The sequence below is a fragment of the Geotrypetes seraphini genome, chromosome 2, assembly GCF_902459505.1.
Source record: "Geotrypetes seraphini chromosome 2, aGeoSer1.1, whole genome shotgun sequence".
Classification (NCBI taxonomy): domain Eukaryota; kingdom Metazoa; phylum Chordata; class Amphibia; order Gymnophiona; family Dermophiidae; genus Geotrypetes; species Geotrypetes seraphini.
This window is the reverse complement of record NC_047085.1, coordinates 31,646,639-31,664,402: the sequence shown is the minus strand read 5'-3', so window position 1 is coordinate 31,664,402 and position 17,764 is coordinate 31,646,639. Positions and strand designations below refer to the sequence as shown.

Below are 17,764 nucleotides of genomic sequence, written 5' to 3'. Positions count from 1 at the left end.
GTTGTTTAGGTAGCTGGGTGCCGCGCTGTGGGTTACTTTGAATAGGAGACAGTAGAGTTTGAATTGTGTTCTTGCTTTTATTGGTAGCCAGTGAGATTCTAAGTATGCTTTGGTAATGTGGTCGTATTTGCTGAGTGAGTATATGAGTCTGAGGGCTGTGTTCTGGACGGTCTGTAGTTTTTTTATTGTGTTGATTGGGTGGTCTTTTATCTCACCCATGTAAGTCAGAAACATGAGAAGAACATAGTCAAAGCGTTTATTTACATTAATCAATTTGTCACGTTTTTTATTGGGGTCCGTCCAGGTATTATATAAAATTTCAATCCATTAGTTGCCACTGTATTTTGGGAGGTATCTTCCCAACCCATCAAGGAGTAAGGATCTGGCCCAACCTCTTTTTCAAAAGGAGCTTTGTTGGTTTTGGGTGAGGTAGCCTTATCCAGCAGCATGAGTGGTGATTAGTCAGACCTCCTTCCAATGAAATTTCTACACCTAGCACAAAGGCCTCACCCCAGCTGTAAAGGTGGTCAGACCCAGTGCCTCAAGTCAAACATCTTTGTGTCATGTTCACGTCAGCGATGTACGGAGGGCCCAGTCCAGCCGCACAAGTGCACCAGCAGCAGAAAGGGTAGAAATATGACAGCTTCAGGCAAGTCCACTTACAATCTGCTGCTCACTCTGCCTTAACCTTTCCCCACCCCTCCCCCAATTGTCCATAGGGTGCTTTGGCTGGCCAAACTCCCAGTTCTAGCCCTCCTTTGGGTTAGCTGGGCTGCAACTGAAGGTTGAGCCCACCCTTCGTGACTTCAACTGGTCTGAAATCTCAAACACGTAGCTAATGGAGGTGTTTTGCCCTCAGGAGCAGATGAGGGGAGGCCTGCGGATGTAATTTCACTATAAGGATATTGATTGCCTGCACACCCTCGGTAGAATCCTTATTCCTGCTCTTTAAATAAGCAGAGATGAATGAGTGGGTGGAGAATGTGATACTACTGCTCTGACCTGATGAGAGAGCAAATGAACTGCTACCATCTGAAGATGCTTAATTGTGTTTTGCTCCTCATTCATGTCCTGGTAATACAGACCTGCCAAGCTTCACTCTTTCAGCGTGAGACTCCTGCTTTTACAGGTCTTCTCCCACCAGGCAGCTACGGTCTTCCATTGAGTGGTCTCCTCGTGCAGCAGCAGCAGGAAACACCTTCATAAAATTTCAACTCAGCTACCGCTAAATCCCGCAGCAGCAGGAGGTGGCGTTTTATGAAGGCTTTTCCCGCTGCCACTGGATGGGGAGGCCACTTCTTTTGCCTCTGGTCAGGGGCGAAGCAATAGGAGGAACAGGTGGGGAAAGGCAGAGCAATGGACAGAGTGGAGCGGGCTGGGGCGGACCCTAAATCTTCCACTCAGCAGGTCAGCCCCCTGCTCTGGCAATGCAAGTCTGTAGAAAGATTCACTTTTCTTTCGTAGTGAATTTGGTCCTTGTTGAAGCCGATTCTGTAAAGTATCAGTAAAGTGGCTAGATTTCCGTGTTTTTCTTTGTTTTCCAGGTTATAAATGAACAATAATTCTTCTCAATTTGTTGTTCCGTCTACTCTAGATGATATGCTGTCATCTGATTTTATTTTTCAGCTTATTCTTTGCTTTCAAAAAGTATTGGAAAAGTGGAATACAGCACAAAGCTAACTGCTGAAGTGAAAGAAGAAATTCAGAGGATGTTTACCAGATTTCAGAGGGTGTATCTCTGGACGGGTGAGATTTCAACCACAGTCTTCATCACTGTCCTTATTTAACTGTGCCATAGTTTACCCTACAATGCGTTTTCACTTAAACTTCCAAAACAAATACATTTTCTATACCGCCTCTGGTGAATGAGGACATTAAAGTGATCTACAAGTCTACAAACAAAAGATGGGACGGAACGGCAACAAATCAATAAGACAGAGTACGAAATAAACTTCTGGAAAGCTCAAGGATAGACAACTAGGGGAGGTTTAGGAAGAGAAAAGCAGGCACAGCTTCCCAGACCAATTGCCTGGTCCAGAATCAAGGTTTTCCATAAGCCCGTTGAAAGACCAAACTCTTTAGAGCTCTCTAAAGCTGGACTTCTGTTTAGACACTTTTGATTTTATTTTTCAATTTTATTTCCAGTTTATGAATTATTTTTATTCTCATTCCCTGTTTTTACCCCTTTGTTTTGTTTTATCATTTAAATTTCCCCAGAATTCTATTAACGGTTCCTCCCTTCTATTCCCTCTCCTTACTCTTTCCAACCTTCCAAAGTCCTCCCTACCCTTATCTAACCCCTTCCTCTGTAACATTGCCTAGAGCTTTTACAGGTTATGTGCGACTAACAAATGGAAGAAATTAATTAATTAATAAACTTATGGTAATATGCGTGATCAGGGGTAAGTCCAAAGAACCATCAAGATGGGCACAGTTGATTGGGGGGGGGGTGTTTATTAAGCGAAAGTCTTGGGAGGAGCATAGCACTTGGGGCATAGAGTATGGGATAACCATGGAGTCAAGATAAACATAGAAACATGATGGCCGATAAAGGCCAAATGGCCCATCCAGAGTGCCCTATGTGTGAGAATGAGGAGTTTAAAGTGAATTCATGTAGGTCCCGGGAGCCAGTGTTCCTGGTACAGTAGTGATGATACATGATCCAGAAAAAATGAATTGGGCATGGCTTATTTTCTAGATGCTGATGTACTCACCCGGACATCATCTCCTGAATGTGACGGTGCTGTATTCCAAGGACAGAATTCCAGCGTGTTAACAGGTACTAAAATCCAGCAGCACAAAACATGTACACTAACGAACCTGTTTGCTAACCTGTGCTAAGGTTAAGGGGATAATGCTCTAAAGTGGGTGCTAACATTTATGTGCTGATTGTGTGTGCAATTGATTAGCATATGATATATGCGTGTATATGCACATATGCTTATAAATGACAAAATTCTACCTAAGCGTATTCTGTAAATATGCACATATTTTGCATAGTATATAATGCAAAATATCAAAACAAGCTATACCCAAAACAAGTGCTCACATGAACGCAAACTAATATTATGGGGAGAAGATATTCGGTATAAGAACCGACCCCCATGATTCTAGGAGCCCAGTTTTATGATATGGTTGTAATCATCCCATTACCCTCTTCTTTTTCTTGCAATATTCTGTTCAGTGGCATAGGAGGGCAGGACAGACTGCTCGAGTTGCCATCTTCATGGGGGGGGGCACCAGTGGTAGCACCTCTCATCTTCTCCACCCTCTCACATATCTCTTGAAATGTTCTCCAGCGTGAGCTGCATCTTCCACTTGCTGCTCGTGACGGCCTTGGCTCCCTTCTGACATCACTTCCTGGTTCCATGGCTACGTTTGTAGCTATCTTGGCACAAGCATTTTGACCAATTTTATGGCTGATATAAATGGTTGTACCTAAGATATATAGGCATGTATTTGCCCAGCTACACTAATATTCTGTACAGGAAAGAAAGCATCAACTTTCCTTCATAGAATAGTCTCAGATCAGCAGGTTGAGAGCCAAGGAAGCAAAGATTCAAATCCTCTTGATGCTCCTTGTAAGCTTGGGCAAGTCATCTCAGCTTCCATTTCCTCATATACAAACTTACAGCTAGATATCCAATTAGTATTTAATAAATGCTGTTGTCATGAATGCAAATTATTAGTAAAGAGGCCTCCCTAACAATTTTAAAAATGTGTATTAAACCATATTAACGCTTATTAATGTGCAATAATGCAGGGTAGTACCATAATATAGTTCGTACCTCTAGCCCACAGGTGTCAAAGTCGGTCCTCGAGGGCCACAATCCAGTCAGGTTTTCAGGATTTCCCCAATGAATATGCATGAGATCTATTAGCATACAATGAAAGCAGTGCATGCAAATAGATCTCATGCATATTCATTGGGGAAATCCTGAAAACCCGATTGGATTGCGGCCCTTGAGGAGGGACTTTGACACCCCTGCTCTAGCCCTTCAGATTGCATGCACTCTGGGCCAGGGCAATATCTACTGTACTATTATATAACAGAACCTAAGCTACCAATAAAAAGATAAACACCGAAAATAAATTAATATATGTGGGATTTTTGTTTGTTTCAGGTTCTGCCGTGGATATGTTCTTCTTGCTCGACAGCAACACAACCCGTAACGACCAGAGCCGTCCTTTGCCCAAGCAACAATATATGATTTCCAAGCAGACTTACTCTTCTGAGCAGGCAAAACGCTGGTGCCTCACGCGTAAGAAATCAGAAATCGGTTTATTACTTGTGCTAGTCTGGCGTGTGCTCTATTCATTGAAATACATGCATTAAGAAGGTTAGGGGAGAATTCATCAACAGGCGATAAGCAATGTAGCTAATGATTAGCACATGCTAAATACTAAGGCAGCTAATATATTCTAAGGGTGTCTTAGTGTTTGCTAATCATTAGGGTGTACTAAATTGCTTAGTGCCTGTTGATGAATTCCCCTGTTAATAACATTTACAGCCGTGATCTTTTTTGAGGAAGTATGATGTACGGTAGACATATATTGAGGTAAATTTTCATCTGCCAGCTGTATTCAATGCTGGATCCCTGGATGCAGTAGAGAGGGGCCTAAGTTTCTAAATGGTTCAGACCACCTAAGACTCCTCCCATAGGAGGGGCCTTAAACAACCTGGACAAATCAGTCTTAGGCCCCTCCCCAGTGCATCCCAAGATGCACCGGGGAAGGCCCGCCATTTTGAAGAGGCGGGCCTGATGGCTAGAGGAAGTAGGCATCCCTCCAGCCACCCATTGTAACAAGGTAAGGGGAGGGGTCATCAGAGTCATGGAGGAGGGGTGTCGGGAGGGAGTGGGCATCTCTCCCACTGTCAGGGGGTGTGTCGGGGGCATTGCTTGGTGGGAGGGAGTAAGCATCTCTCCCGCTGCTGGGGGGGAGGGTGTCGGGGGGGGGGGGGGGTTATTGCTTGATGGCAATATTTTCTGAGCTGTCAAGCCTTAATTTCCTGTCAGTGCCTGAGGCAATCAGTGCTCAGGCACTGATCAGAAAGTAAGGCAACGACAGCTCAGACCTGTTGGTAAATTTTGCCTGCAAATAGGACACAACGAGGTTAGGGAATCACTCGGTGATTATAGAGTGCTCATTTTAATACTAATGACCTTGTTCTGCATTTGCATGGCAGTATCAGAGACTGCTAGAAAACTCGGAAAAGACCACGGTAAGCTGTTTTAATAATCTGCCGCTAAAATATGTGCGCGCTAAACCGGCTGGAACCGGTTTAGTGAGCACGTTAAAGACAGATTTTAGTTTTGCGAATCTGCCCCTGAGTGGTTCCTTACCTGAATCTCAGGCAAGTCTGTTAACCCCCCATTGCACAATCATAGATTGGGCATAGAAAAAGACCTACTACTGAAAAAAATTAGCTAAATCCAACTAAATAAAATTTAAAAAATCAAATTTTCATAACAGCGTGTTTAAAATCGAAATCCAGACGGTTGTTGTGTTAGTTGAAAATAGGTTTCCATATACTAATAACCTCTGTAGATCACAGAAAATTGGATTGGTGCAGGAAAGACAATATATCTCGCAGAAAAATATCTCAGCTAAACTGGTCCAAGTTCCCATTTCTGATCATTATAGTAGTAACATGTGGCCAATGTTCTGCTGGGAAACTATAAAGCAAACACAAGCAAAAAATCTTCAGTAATAAGTCGAACAACGAAAAAAGAAAAAAAAAAAAAACCAACTGTAGGAATGGTGTACAAGATGCCACGACTTTAATCAATCCACATAAATACAAACAAAAAAGTTTGTATCCAACATATGGCCCACATAATAATAATAACTTAATTTTTCTATGCCGCCAACACCCAAAACGTTCTAGGCGGTTCACAAAATAAGAGGACTGAACATTCAAGTGATGATATAAAGCACGCAAAAAGGCAAAGTACAATATTTCAATTATAAATTCAGTAAGAAAACTATGACATAGTCATCCATCAAGTAACAAATTTTTTGAACAGATAGGTTTTAACTAATTTTCTAAAAGTGCAATAAGATGCAGGCTGTTGAATCAAATCGTCTAACCATACTTGAATTTTACCTGCTTAATAAGCCAAAGATCGATCAAAAAACTTTTTATGACGGCAATTTTTAGGATTAGGAAAAGTGAATAAACCAGTATGCCGAGTAGACTTAGTCGGACAGTACAATTTGAAATGAGAGAAAAGATATGACAGAGCTAATCCAAATAACATCTTAAAGCAAATACAAGCAAATTTGAAAATTATTCTTGCTTCCATTGGCAACCAGTACAGATGATGGTAATAAGGGCTGACATGTTCCTGTTTTTTCAATCCAAAAATTAGACGGACCACTGTATTTTGGATTAGCCTTAATCTTCCTAAGATGGTTTTATAAGCTCCCAAATAGATTATATTGCAGTCAAAAATAGATAAGATTAATGCTTGAACTAATCTAAAAGAAGTAGGGTCAAAATATTTTTTAATGGAACGCAATTTCCATAATGCAAAGAAACAGTTCTTAGCAAGCATATCGGTAGGTTAAATGACGGTCTAGTATAACTCCCAGAATTTTAAGAGAAAAAACTATTGGATATTCTTGTCCTCTTAAATAGAGTTTTACCCAACACGGTCCGTGTTTCGAAGAAACACTCCTTCCTCAGGGGTCCTGGAGAGTATCATATACTAGGACAGGGGTAGGCAATTCCGGTCCTTGAGAGCCGGAGCCAGGTCAAGTTTTCAGGATATCCACAATATATATGCATGAGAGAGATTTGCATCTCAAGGAGGCAGTGCATGCAAATCCATCTCATACATATTCATTATGGATATCCAGAAAACCTGAGCTGGCTCCGGCTCTTGAGGACCGGAATTGCCTACCCCTGTACTAGGGTACCATATGGATACGAACTGGAAATAGTGATTTGTTGAGCAGCTAAACGAGCAGATTGTGCCCCTCCGTAGTGCAAAATCCGTAGTGCAAAATCTGTAGTGCAAAATCCGTAGTGCAAAATCAAAAGCTCGTTTAGCTGTTCAACAAATCGCTATTTCCTGCAGTTTTTTTCCTTTTTTCGCTGCTGGGAGACTATATCATAACCCTTGTGATACAGATTTCCTAAATCTCTAATAAACATATACAAGTATACTGTATATTTTAAAAGATATTCAATAATACAGTACAATCCCTTTATAACAGACTTCAAGGGACCTGGAAAAACAGTCCGTTATATCCAGAGTTGCATTTTTAAAAAAACTTTATTTAGGTCAACTTGAAACAACGTACAATCGATGAACAACAGTCACTGCAGAAGCATATCAGCAACGTCAAGAACAAAACTCAGCAAAACATTGGTATGGCACAAAATGATTGCAAAACCAGAACCCTAAAAGATGTTCTAAAGCATTATGTCATACTGTACTGAAAAGAAAAATACTCTGTTTTTTATCTGGGCTGCATTTTGATACTATATCACCGGCATGCCACATGCCTTGTAAGCGTAGCCTGTGTGTCCGTTATAGCCAAATAAAACTACAGCTAAAAGCGGCTCTGGGGACCAAATTGGTTGTCCGTTTATATCCGAAAGTCATTTATATGCGAGTCCGCTATATCCGATGATTTTCTGTATGTTTATAATGGCACTCGGCCGGGACCAGCGGAGGTTCTGTTATAAGTGAGTCCGGTATAACGGGATTATACTGTACCTCAAAATTATGGAAGTATGTAATGGAGTTCTTAAAGGTGATGGTGTGTATCGCTTTTTATTGTATAGAGAAGATTTAAAAAAAACATTTTCTTAAAGGCACAGTTAAAATGTGAGTGCTTCATGTTTTAGGCTGCGCTGAAGAGGGTGACTTTTGCCAGGTGGTTGACCTCCAAGATTCCTCGCAGCTTTATTTTACCTGCACACTTTACCCAGAAGCTCAGATCTGCGACAACTTCACCGACGTCTTTCCAGGGAACTGTTATAATGTGCTACCACAGAAATCCCAGCTCCTGTACAAAAAGAAAGGTGAGGATTTGTTTTTATATATGGCGGATTACAACCAAACGTACACAATTAAAAGATAACAAAACATTAAAATTGCCAATTCATATACTTCATCTTACAAAACAGATGATGCTTTAACAATTTTTTTTAATTTACACAAATCTTTTTGATGCTTGGTATATTCTGGGAGCCTGTTCCACTCAGCAAATCCCGCACTAGGAAACTACTACATCTCATAGTCTGTAAACGTATATTATGAGCTGGAATAACCAAATAACAATGTGTAGCTGAGCGCAATGGTCGAGAAACCACACAGAGCTTCACAAAATCCTGTGGGTATTTTGGTGATAAATGATGTACAGTACTCCCACGATATTCGCAGGGGTTCCTTTCCAGGAACCCCCGCGAATCTTTAAAACCCGCGAGTACGGTTTTTAGCGGGGGTGACAGGAGAGGGCAGCAGGAGAGAGCAGCCGGAGCGCCGGCCAGTGAAGGAAATCACTCGCGGTATGCTCCGACCGCCTCTTCCTGCCCTAAAGTCGGGCCTCACCAATCAGGAGCTGCATGTCAAAGCTAGGGTGCGCCAGGGCTCTGGTGGGATGTCGGTGTGGCATGTCCGCTAAGATTGCTGGCCCCTCCTGTGTTCCTATGACTGATTTTTGCGCATTTTTCATTTGAACTTTTTTTTTTCCGAGAATGATTTGAAAAGATAGACGCACGGAGGACAAACACACTTTTGAAAAGAAAGATGTTTTTCTGGTTTGAAAATGGCTATTTTCTCTACTGGATATTTGGATGTTTTTCCGAAAATGTCTAAACTCAAATTTACCGAATCAGAAGCCAAAGACTGGCCTCAACCACGAGATAGGAACACACAACAGGGAGTCGTGAGGTCAAGATGTCACTTTATCGATGAATGTCACAATAGCTCAAAGACTCGACACTGGCAGTGTTTCGGCATACGTGCCGTTATCAAGAGTCTGTCTTGATTGTAGGCACCGTGAGAACTCACACTTGGGTTGAAGCGTTGAGAAGTATAGGCGAAAATAAGACAGGAACCGGTGTCCACAGAAAAACTGAAGAACACTGGGTTCATTGAATTCATTGAGTTAATTGAATTGGGTGAGTGGGTAAAAATGATTTTTCATGTAAACCTGGAAAGATGTACATGCTGTTTCTTGTATTATCTTATGTATTTACTGCACTGTTGCCAGCTTGGAAAATCAATAAAGATATACAAAAAAAGGGAAAGGCACGCATGCCAAAACACTGCCAGTGTCGATTCTTTGAGTTATTGTGACATATTCATCAATAAAATGACTTTTTCAACTATACCCTTGGCTGAATTTCTGACAACACATAAGAACATAAGAAAATCCTTACTGGGTCAGACCAATGGTCCATCAAGCCCAGTAGCCCATTCTCATGGTGGCCAATCCAGGCCACTAGTACCTGACCAAAACCCAAGGTGTAGCAATATTCCATGCTACCGATACAGGGCAAGCAGTGGCTTCCCCTGTGTCTTTCTCAATAACAGACTACGTACTTTTCCTCCAAGAACTTGTCCAAACCTCCAGGAACGTGCCCAAACCTTTCTTAAAGCCAGCTACGACTCCCTGTTGTGTGTAAACTCAAATCTAGAAATCACATTGAAAATGCCCCTTGTTGTACTTCTGTTTAAATCCTTTGTCATCTTAAGTAACATCTGATATGATTTTGGAAATCCATATCATGCTCTTTAGACCTGATATATAAATAATGTCCACTTGATTCACCTTTCAGGACTAGCTAAAAACCCTGTTTTTCCTCCAATGATTTATGCAGTGCTTTTGGAAGAAAAGGTGAAGAATTTTTACACACGTCTGCCATTTCGAAACCTAACGGGATTTTCTGTGAGCAACAGAATTTCAATGGCTGGAAAATCCATTTCTGAAGGGTAAGGAAAAGCTAGAATTTCATGACTTAGTGTTAGTGGGTTTCTTGAGGCCTATTTGTCTGCTTTCCTTCCTCCTTCAGAAGTACCAGATGAAAACGCAAATTTATATTATATAATGACAATAATTCAGCTCTGGGTTGAAACTTGATTAATACCCTGTAGTAGAGTTAGCAGCATATGGTTCCAGGAAAAGGAAGACGGATTGAAGCATCTAGGTTTTATTTCCATTGAAAGCAATGGAAGTAAAACCCGGATGTCTCAATCCGTTCTCCTTTTTCTGGAGCCACATGGTAACCCTGTTGCAGATATTCTGGATTTATTTGCCATTGGGATGAGATTTGTAATGAGTGAGGCATGAACTTGACCAGTTACTCTGAATGACTTTCTCACGGCAGACTGTATGTGCTGCCGGTGGCATAGTGAGGTCAGGAGTCACCCAGGACGGTGGTGCCCCCTGCATCTCCCTCTCCGTCATCCTGTTCCTTCTACACCCTCCTCTATCCCCTGCTCCTTTCACACCCCTAAGCCACATGTGCGCCCTACCTTCTCGCCCACCCACCTCTTTAAATCTTTGTCAGTGTGAGCCTGTGGCTCCTCGACCCGGAAGTGATTTCAGAGGGAGCCAGGCTGGCAAGAGCAGCAGGCCAGAGTAGTTGCCCGTGCTGGTGAAGATTTTACAGAGATATGGGGGTGGGGAAGGGAGAGCGCAAACATGGCATGGAGGGGCGGAGAGGTGCTGGCGCCCCCATCAAGATGGCGCATGGAATGTCCCGCCACCCCCCTTACTATGTCACTGCATGCTGCTTACTTCACTCCATGGCTACAGCAGGACTAGATCTAAAATCCTTCTGGGTTATCTCTTTATTGTTATACTGATCAAGAAAGAATTGTTGTTCTATTGTCCCTCCTCGAGTGCCGCAATCCAGTCGGGTTTTCAGGATTTCCCCAATGAATATGCACGAGAGCTATTTGCATGCACTACTTTCATTGCATGCTAATAGATCTCATGAATGAATTCATTGGGGAAATCTTGAAAATCCAACTGGATTGCAGCCCTCGAGGCGGGACTTTGACACCCCTGCCCTAGAGGAAAACGATATTTTGAACCACCGTGGTGGTAACTTCACAATCAGCATTTAAACATGGATGACCTGGTGGGAGAAGTGCTGGTCAGCTTGTTGGACAGACTGGATGGACCGTGAGGGTCTTTTTCTGCTGTGAAAAGTGTCTCTTCCTTAAGCATCTCGAAGGCAAACTTTTTAAATGGGTAAACTAGCGTACTTTAGTACAGTGTTCTTCAACCACCGGTCCACGGACCAGTGCCGGTCCACAGGGCCAGCACGTGCATCAGGCCCACGGTGTGATCGATGCAGCGTTATCTTCAAGCCAACTCCCTCTTCCTAACTGATTCAGTGCACAAAGCCACGGGCAGCGGCTCCTACGGGCGTCCTGCGCCTGAACCGGAAGCCTTCTCTCTGACGTTACAACGTCAAAGTGAAAGCTTCCAGATGAGGCACGGGACGTGCAAAGTGCAATTAGTACTATTATGGGGGCGGGGTCTGGGGCGGAGATTGGGTAGAGATGGGCGGGGTCTGGCCCACGACTTAGCCCAGTGTTCTTCAACCGCCCGTCCACGGACCGATGCCGGTCCACAGAATAATTATTTTATTTCTGCCGGTCCATAGGTGTAAAAAGGTTGAAAAACACTGCTTTAGTAGACGTGCCCTTCAACTTTCCTTCTTGATAGGGTTACCGGATTTCCTGGACATGTCTTCCTTTTGAGGACATGTCCGGGGTCCAGATGGCTTTTCAAAACCCGAAATTTTGTTTGGGTTTTGAAAAGCTTTCATTTGTGCAGTAGAGCATCGGCGCATGCGTGGATACGACACGATGTCGCACGCGTGAATGGCGTGTGACGTCATCTGCGCATGTGCAGATATCCTGCCCAACAAGAGTGGGAAGCGGGGGTGGGGGGGGGCTGGGGCAAGATTGGAGGCAGGGATAGGGCAGGACCAGGGTAGGGATAGGTAGAACTGGGCAGGCCTGGGGTCTAGGAGTCCGGATTTTCCAGACGGAAAATCTGGTAACCCTACTTCTTGAAAGTCTCCTGACAGCTTCCCTTTCTCTGCTTTATAGAGCAATAATTCATCTTGCCCACAGATCTACCCAGCATAAGGGGTAAAATAGCTATATAAGACCAGAAAATGAATCATGCCCACTCATACATCTAATATAATAAAAGCATGCGCACTCCCACCGCGTGTTACGTTTTCTGTGCGCTGTAGGGCACCGCAGGTGGGAGTGCGCATGTGCGTGAATCTCTCTCTCTTTCTCTCTTCAAGGCGGATGTTGGCCGTGGCGGCTTTTGGCGGCTGCAGGCTGCGGTGGCTGTCGGCCGCAGCGGCCGAGCACGGAGCCGGACCGAAGTTTCTTTTTTAATTTCAAAGACGCTGCAGCGGCTCCTTTCACGAGCCGCTCCTGTGTCTGAGAAGGTGGCGATTGTGAGAGGAGCCGCCGGGAAGTTACACTTCTGGGGGCTCGGGCTGTTAGGTCCATGCAGGCTCCTCTCGCAGTAAATGGAGGGAGAGGGAATGCTGCGGCTGCTGGACAGGGAAGTAGGGAAGGAGATAGGAAGAAAGACACAGGGACAGGGGCAGGGAGAGAGACAGAAAGACAGACAGACAGACAAAGGGGGCCAGGGAGGGAGAGAGACAGAAAGAAAGACAGCGGGAGGAAGAGACAGAAAGAAAGACAGCGGGAGGAAGAGAGACAGAAAGAAAAAGACAGGGGTAGGGAGAGAAACAGAAAGAAAGACAGACATATATTCTACCACCAGCGGGAGGAAGGGAGACAGAAAGAAAAGAAGAAAGACACAGAGACAGGGAGAGACACAGAAAGACAGACAAAGGGGACCAGGGAGAGAGACAGACAGAAAGAAAGACAGCAGGACAGAGAGAGAGAGATGGAAATAAAGACAGACAGACATATATTCTAGCACCCGTTAATGTGCTAGAATACTAGTATATAATATTTAATTAAGATAAAGTATTTTTTGTGCTCTAGTCCCAATGATTGAGTATGCTAATTCTATAGATAACTAATGGAGAATGATATACTTTTTTTTATTGGACCGGTAAAAAGGATTGTATTTCTTTTAAAATTCCACATGATATCTTTAATCCTCTTATTCCTTTATTTTGGAATGTTTACCGATTCTCCTTTGCGAGAGGTATCCGACAATTTAAACTCTCCCTTCCTTCTAAAAAAAGGGATTAAAGGAGTCAATCTTTGGTCTTTAAATTCTCTCAACTCTGGAATGATCTCCCCTTTTTCTTAAGGAGTTCCAGTTCGTTTCAATTTTTCCGTAAATCTTTAAAAAATTGCCAAACATTTTGAAAATCAATTCTTTTGAAATGTTGCTATTTTCTTCTACTTATCATTTATAAATCATTCCCTGTTTATTTAATTGCTGTAAACCGAGTCGGGCCTTCTCAGAATGATGACTCAGTAGACAAAGTTAAGCTTTAGTTTAGTTATTGATGCCGTGGTCTAGCTTAGAGAATGACACGGGGAGCGATCCCCGCAGGTAGCTGCGGCGTGGCTGCGGTTTGGCTGCGGGTTATGGAGACTCCAAAGCCAAATCACCACAGACACGGGGACAAAAGTTTTCACCGCCCGCAAAAACGGTGAAAAGATTTGTCCCCGCAGGCCAATGTACCCCCTTCTAGGAACCGCTATTTACCTGTGTTTCACCGTGTTCGTGACCGGGTGTTTGATGTCTCCGCCATGTTGTCTGTCTCCTCCAACTCTCGATCCAACTTGCACGTTGCCGCATTGACTCCGCCCCCCAATATACTGGCTCCTCATTTGTCAGATCAACCCTTCCTGCCAATAGAACCCGCCCCCCCCCCCCCGACGATCGCCGGCAGGAAGGTGCTCAGCCCTTCATGCCGACAGAACCAGCCCTCCCCAACGATCGCGGCAGGAGGGTACCCATCCCCTCCTGCCTACCCCAACAGCCCCCCCGACGATCGCAGCAGGAGGATATCCAACCCCTCCTGCCAGCTCCCCAACAGCCCCCCTATGATCACTGGTAGGAGGGTGCCCAACCCCTCCTGCCGGCCCCCCCAACGGCCCCCTATATTGCCAATAGGAGGGTGCCCAACCCCTCCTGCCGGACCCTCCCCCAACAAACCCCGCCATCCCGAAACACCACCCTTAGTCTTACTTTCCAAGTTGGACCGGACAGCTCCTCGCTCGTCTGGCCAGCAGGCCTGCCTCCGTCCAAATGAGGCGGGCCCGCCCCTCCCCTCCCCTGCCTAACCCACAGGATCCTAGGGCCTGATTGGCCCAAGCACCTAAGGCCCCTCCTATAGCGGGAGTGGCTTTAGGTGCCTATACCAATCAGGCCCTAGGATCCTGCGGGTTGGGCAGGGTAGGGGCGGGCCCGCCTCATTTGGACGGAGGCAAGCCTGCTGGCCATACGTGTGAGGAGCCGTCCGGTCCAACTTGGAAAGTAAGACTAAGGGGGTTCCGGGGTGGGAGGGTTCGTTGGGGGGGGTCCAGCAGGAGGGGTTGGGTACCCTCCTGCCGGCGATCTTAGGGGAGGCCATTGGGAGGACCGGCAGGAGGGGTTGGGTACTCTTCTGCTGCGATTGTCGGGAGGGCCGTTGGGGGGGTCTACAGGAGGGGTTGGGTGCCCTCCTGCCGTGATCGCTGGGGGGAGGGGAGACTTGCAGCCGTAGCCGCGGTCACTATGCTAATCACGGCAGGGAGATCTTTGCCGCGATTAGGTACAGCGGCCGCGTCTACTTACCATGTAGGCTAACATTGTAAGCATTAAAAGTACATGTCGTGTTTGTTTTTGTATAGTTATTAACTAATATTTAACTAAGTTTTAAAGTTTTAAAGAATGTTTCCTTTATACGTAAATAAAGAAAAGTATATAAAATCGTACCCGATTGAGGCTTTTATGTATGCAGCGGTGACGGTGACGGGGCGGTGAATGGGGTTGAAGTGGCGTTGACGGGGCGGTGAATGGGGTGGCAGTGGCGGTGACGGGGCGGTGAAGGGAATGGCGGTGACGGGGCGGTGCAGAGGATGGTGAGACGGGGACGGGGCAGTGACGGGGACCAATTTTTTCACCGTGTCATTCTCTAGTCTAGCTCTCAAAGCCTCGCGTGTCCTTACGTTACAGAAGCATTTTTTTCATTGTACATACGGGCCTGCAAAACCAGTTCTCAGAAAGAAAATTGCCACAAGGGTTTCCCTTTGAAAATAAAATGGGCTGTTAGGATAATGTTGGTCGATGTAACCATGCAAGTGGCACCCGCTTTTGACACAGGTGTGAAGCATGAATCAGGAAGTGCGTATGGAACTCCCATGCATCCTTTCTCTCCCCCATTGTAACCCATCGGTAGGACTAAATCCATGTATATACTTTCACCCGAGGGGAGGGGCAACTTTCAAACATAATCCCCCCAATTCTATAAATGGTGGGCAAAATGTACACAAATTTGCACGCACAATTTAACCAAGTAACGAGGCAATTAGCATCAATAATTAGCTACTAACAATCAATTGACACTAATGGGCAGCAAATTGAATTTGCAGGCGCTATTCGATAGAGATGTATGGGTAGATTTTTTTTTTTACGCGCAACTAAAAAGGGGGTGTGGCCATGGGAAGGGCATGGGTGGGCCAGATACATTTACATAAGATGTGCATAGTATTTTAGAATACAAGAGATCTGAACCTAATTATGAGTTTGCAATTTTTTTTATTTTTTTTTTACATTTTTATTATTTTATTTAGCTACAATAGTGTAATACATTTAGATTAAAAATAACAAAACATAACAAAGAATATACTATCTCAAACAATATTATAGAATCATTGCTATACCAACCCCTTTCCATCAATTATAAATATTAATAATACTAAACATCTTTATTACTTTAATATGAAGATTTAATATCCATTTTTCCAGTACCTTTCCCTACCTTACCCCCCATCCCATGCCAGATGTGTAATGAAAAAACTCAGAAGGGAACATATTATCTTTTAATGTGAAACAGCAAATAAAGCCAATGGACTCCATATTTTGTTAAATAAAACACTAAACCCTAAACATTCTGCGTTCATTCTCTCATATTTATATGTATTACATACATTTGTCCACCAAAATGTATAATTTAACCTGTCATGATTTTTCCAGTTTGTTGTGATCATTTGAACCGCAATTCCAGTTAAAATCAAGAAAAGACGGCTTTTAAATTTATCAAGAGGAGGTTTAACATGTTTGCAATTTTACTAATCCTGTGAATGGTGTTTTGTGCTTTTCTTGTCAGATTTTTTGAATGTGAACGTCGGTGTGATGCAGCCCCTTGTTGTAGAGGATTTGGATTTTTCAATGTCTCTCTATCGACAGGTACAGTATGCTTCATTGAGACTGCTCTTGGGTTGGTTTTTTTAAAATTTAATTTATTTATTCTCTTTCTTATCCTTGTATCAAGATTATTTGGCGTTCTTTTCCTTTTTTAACTGATGTACACCGCACTGATGTTATAATCTGTCTATGCTATTGTGATTTAGAGGGCACCATCTCTTTGTTCACAATGTCTAAGGGAGGGGTGGGCAAATCCGGTCCTCGTGGGCCGGAATCCGGTCGGGTTTTCAGGATTTCCCCAATGAATATGCATGAGATCTATTTATATGCACTGCTTTCAATGCATATTCATTGGGGAATTCCTGAAAACCCGACTGGATTCCGGCCCTTGAGGACCGGAGTTGCCCACCCCTGGTCTAGGGTGTCACTCTGTCATGAGACATGAGGTAATGTCCTAGTATGTGGTTTTTTTAAAAAAATTATTTTATATTGCATTTAATTTTACATCAGAGATTACACTTTGAAAAAAGGAAATACAGGATTCTGTTACAGAAGAAAACAAAAATAAAGCCAATTAGTTACATAATATACCATATTTCCCCACATAAAGGCCGCCCCTCTGCATAGGCCACAGAAAAGGGCGGCCTATGTTTTAAAAAACAAAAGATAAGCCGCCCCATGGTATTAGCAGCGGCTTATCTTCCAGTACCTCCCCTGCCTTTTCCATTCATCCCCCCTCCCCCCACTCCTGGTACATTTTTCGAAAGCCCTCTCGCTGGCTCACAGCTCATGTCTCCAGCGGTGCAGGGCAGCCGCGATCTCTTCTGACCTGCCCCCGCTGAAAGGCTGATGTCAGCTCTTGCGGGACTTGCAAGATGCACAGGACCTCAGCCACTCAGCAAGCGGTGCAGGGGCAGGCCGGATGCCAAAGAGATCGCGGCTGCCCTGCACCGCTAGAGACCCAAGCCACGCACCAGCGAGAGGGCTTCCGAAGAATGTACCAGGGGTGGGGGGGGGATGATTAGAAATTTTCATATAGGCTGCCCCATTTAACTACTAGGCCATGCCCCATACACGGTTTGTTTCACTACTTGGAACCTGGTTGGCCACTGTTGGAAACAGGACACTCGGCTTGATGGACCTTCGGTTTGTCCCAGTATGGTAATTCTTATGTTTTTATGAAAAAAAGGGCCTGCTAGATACTTTAATACTTCATGACAGTTTGGTCTCATTTTGGGTCTGATTTTACAGCAAAACCTATGTGAGAATTCCAAAAAGCTGCCTATTTTAATCCTATTTTGTAAAGGCAAGATAAGACACCTATGTGTCTTTATAAAATGAGGTCTTAATTCTACTGTATAAAAGGTGCCTGAGTAAGCGCCAAAGAAAACAGAACCTGCCACATATCAATCAAAGTTAGGTG

At 44.1% G+C, this 17,764-nt stretch overlaps 1 protein-coding gene across 2 annotated transcripts in view; it reads left to right on the top strand.

Moving 5' to 3' along the window:
• TG (thyroglobulin) overlaps positions 1 to 17,764 on the top strand; it is a 230,637-nt gene that overhangs the window by 162,370 nt on the left and 50,503 nt on the right. For both annotated transcript variants that reach the window (XM_033933389.1, XM_033933388.1), the window contains 6 exons: positions 1,627 to 1,746; positions 2,699 to 2,779; positions 4,125 to 4,262; positions 7,862 to 8,038; positions 9,842 to 9,953; positions 16,304 to 16,383. In XM_033933389.1, coding sequence (XP_033789280.1) covers positions 1,627 to 1,746; positions 2,699 to 2,779; positions 4,125 to 4,262; positions 7,862 to 8,038; positions 9,842 to 9,953; positions 16,304 to 16,383 — 708 coding nt within the window. The remainder of the gene's footprint in view (positions 1 to 1,626; positions 1,747 to 2,698; positions 2,780 to 4,124; positions 4,263 to 7,861; positions 8,039 to 9,841; positions 9,954 to 16,303; positions 16,384 to 17,764) is intronic.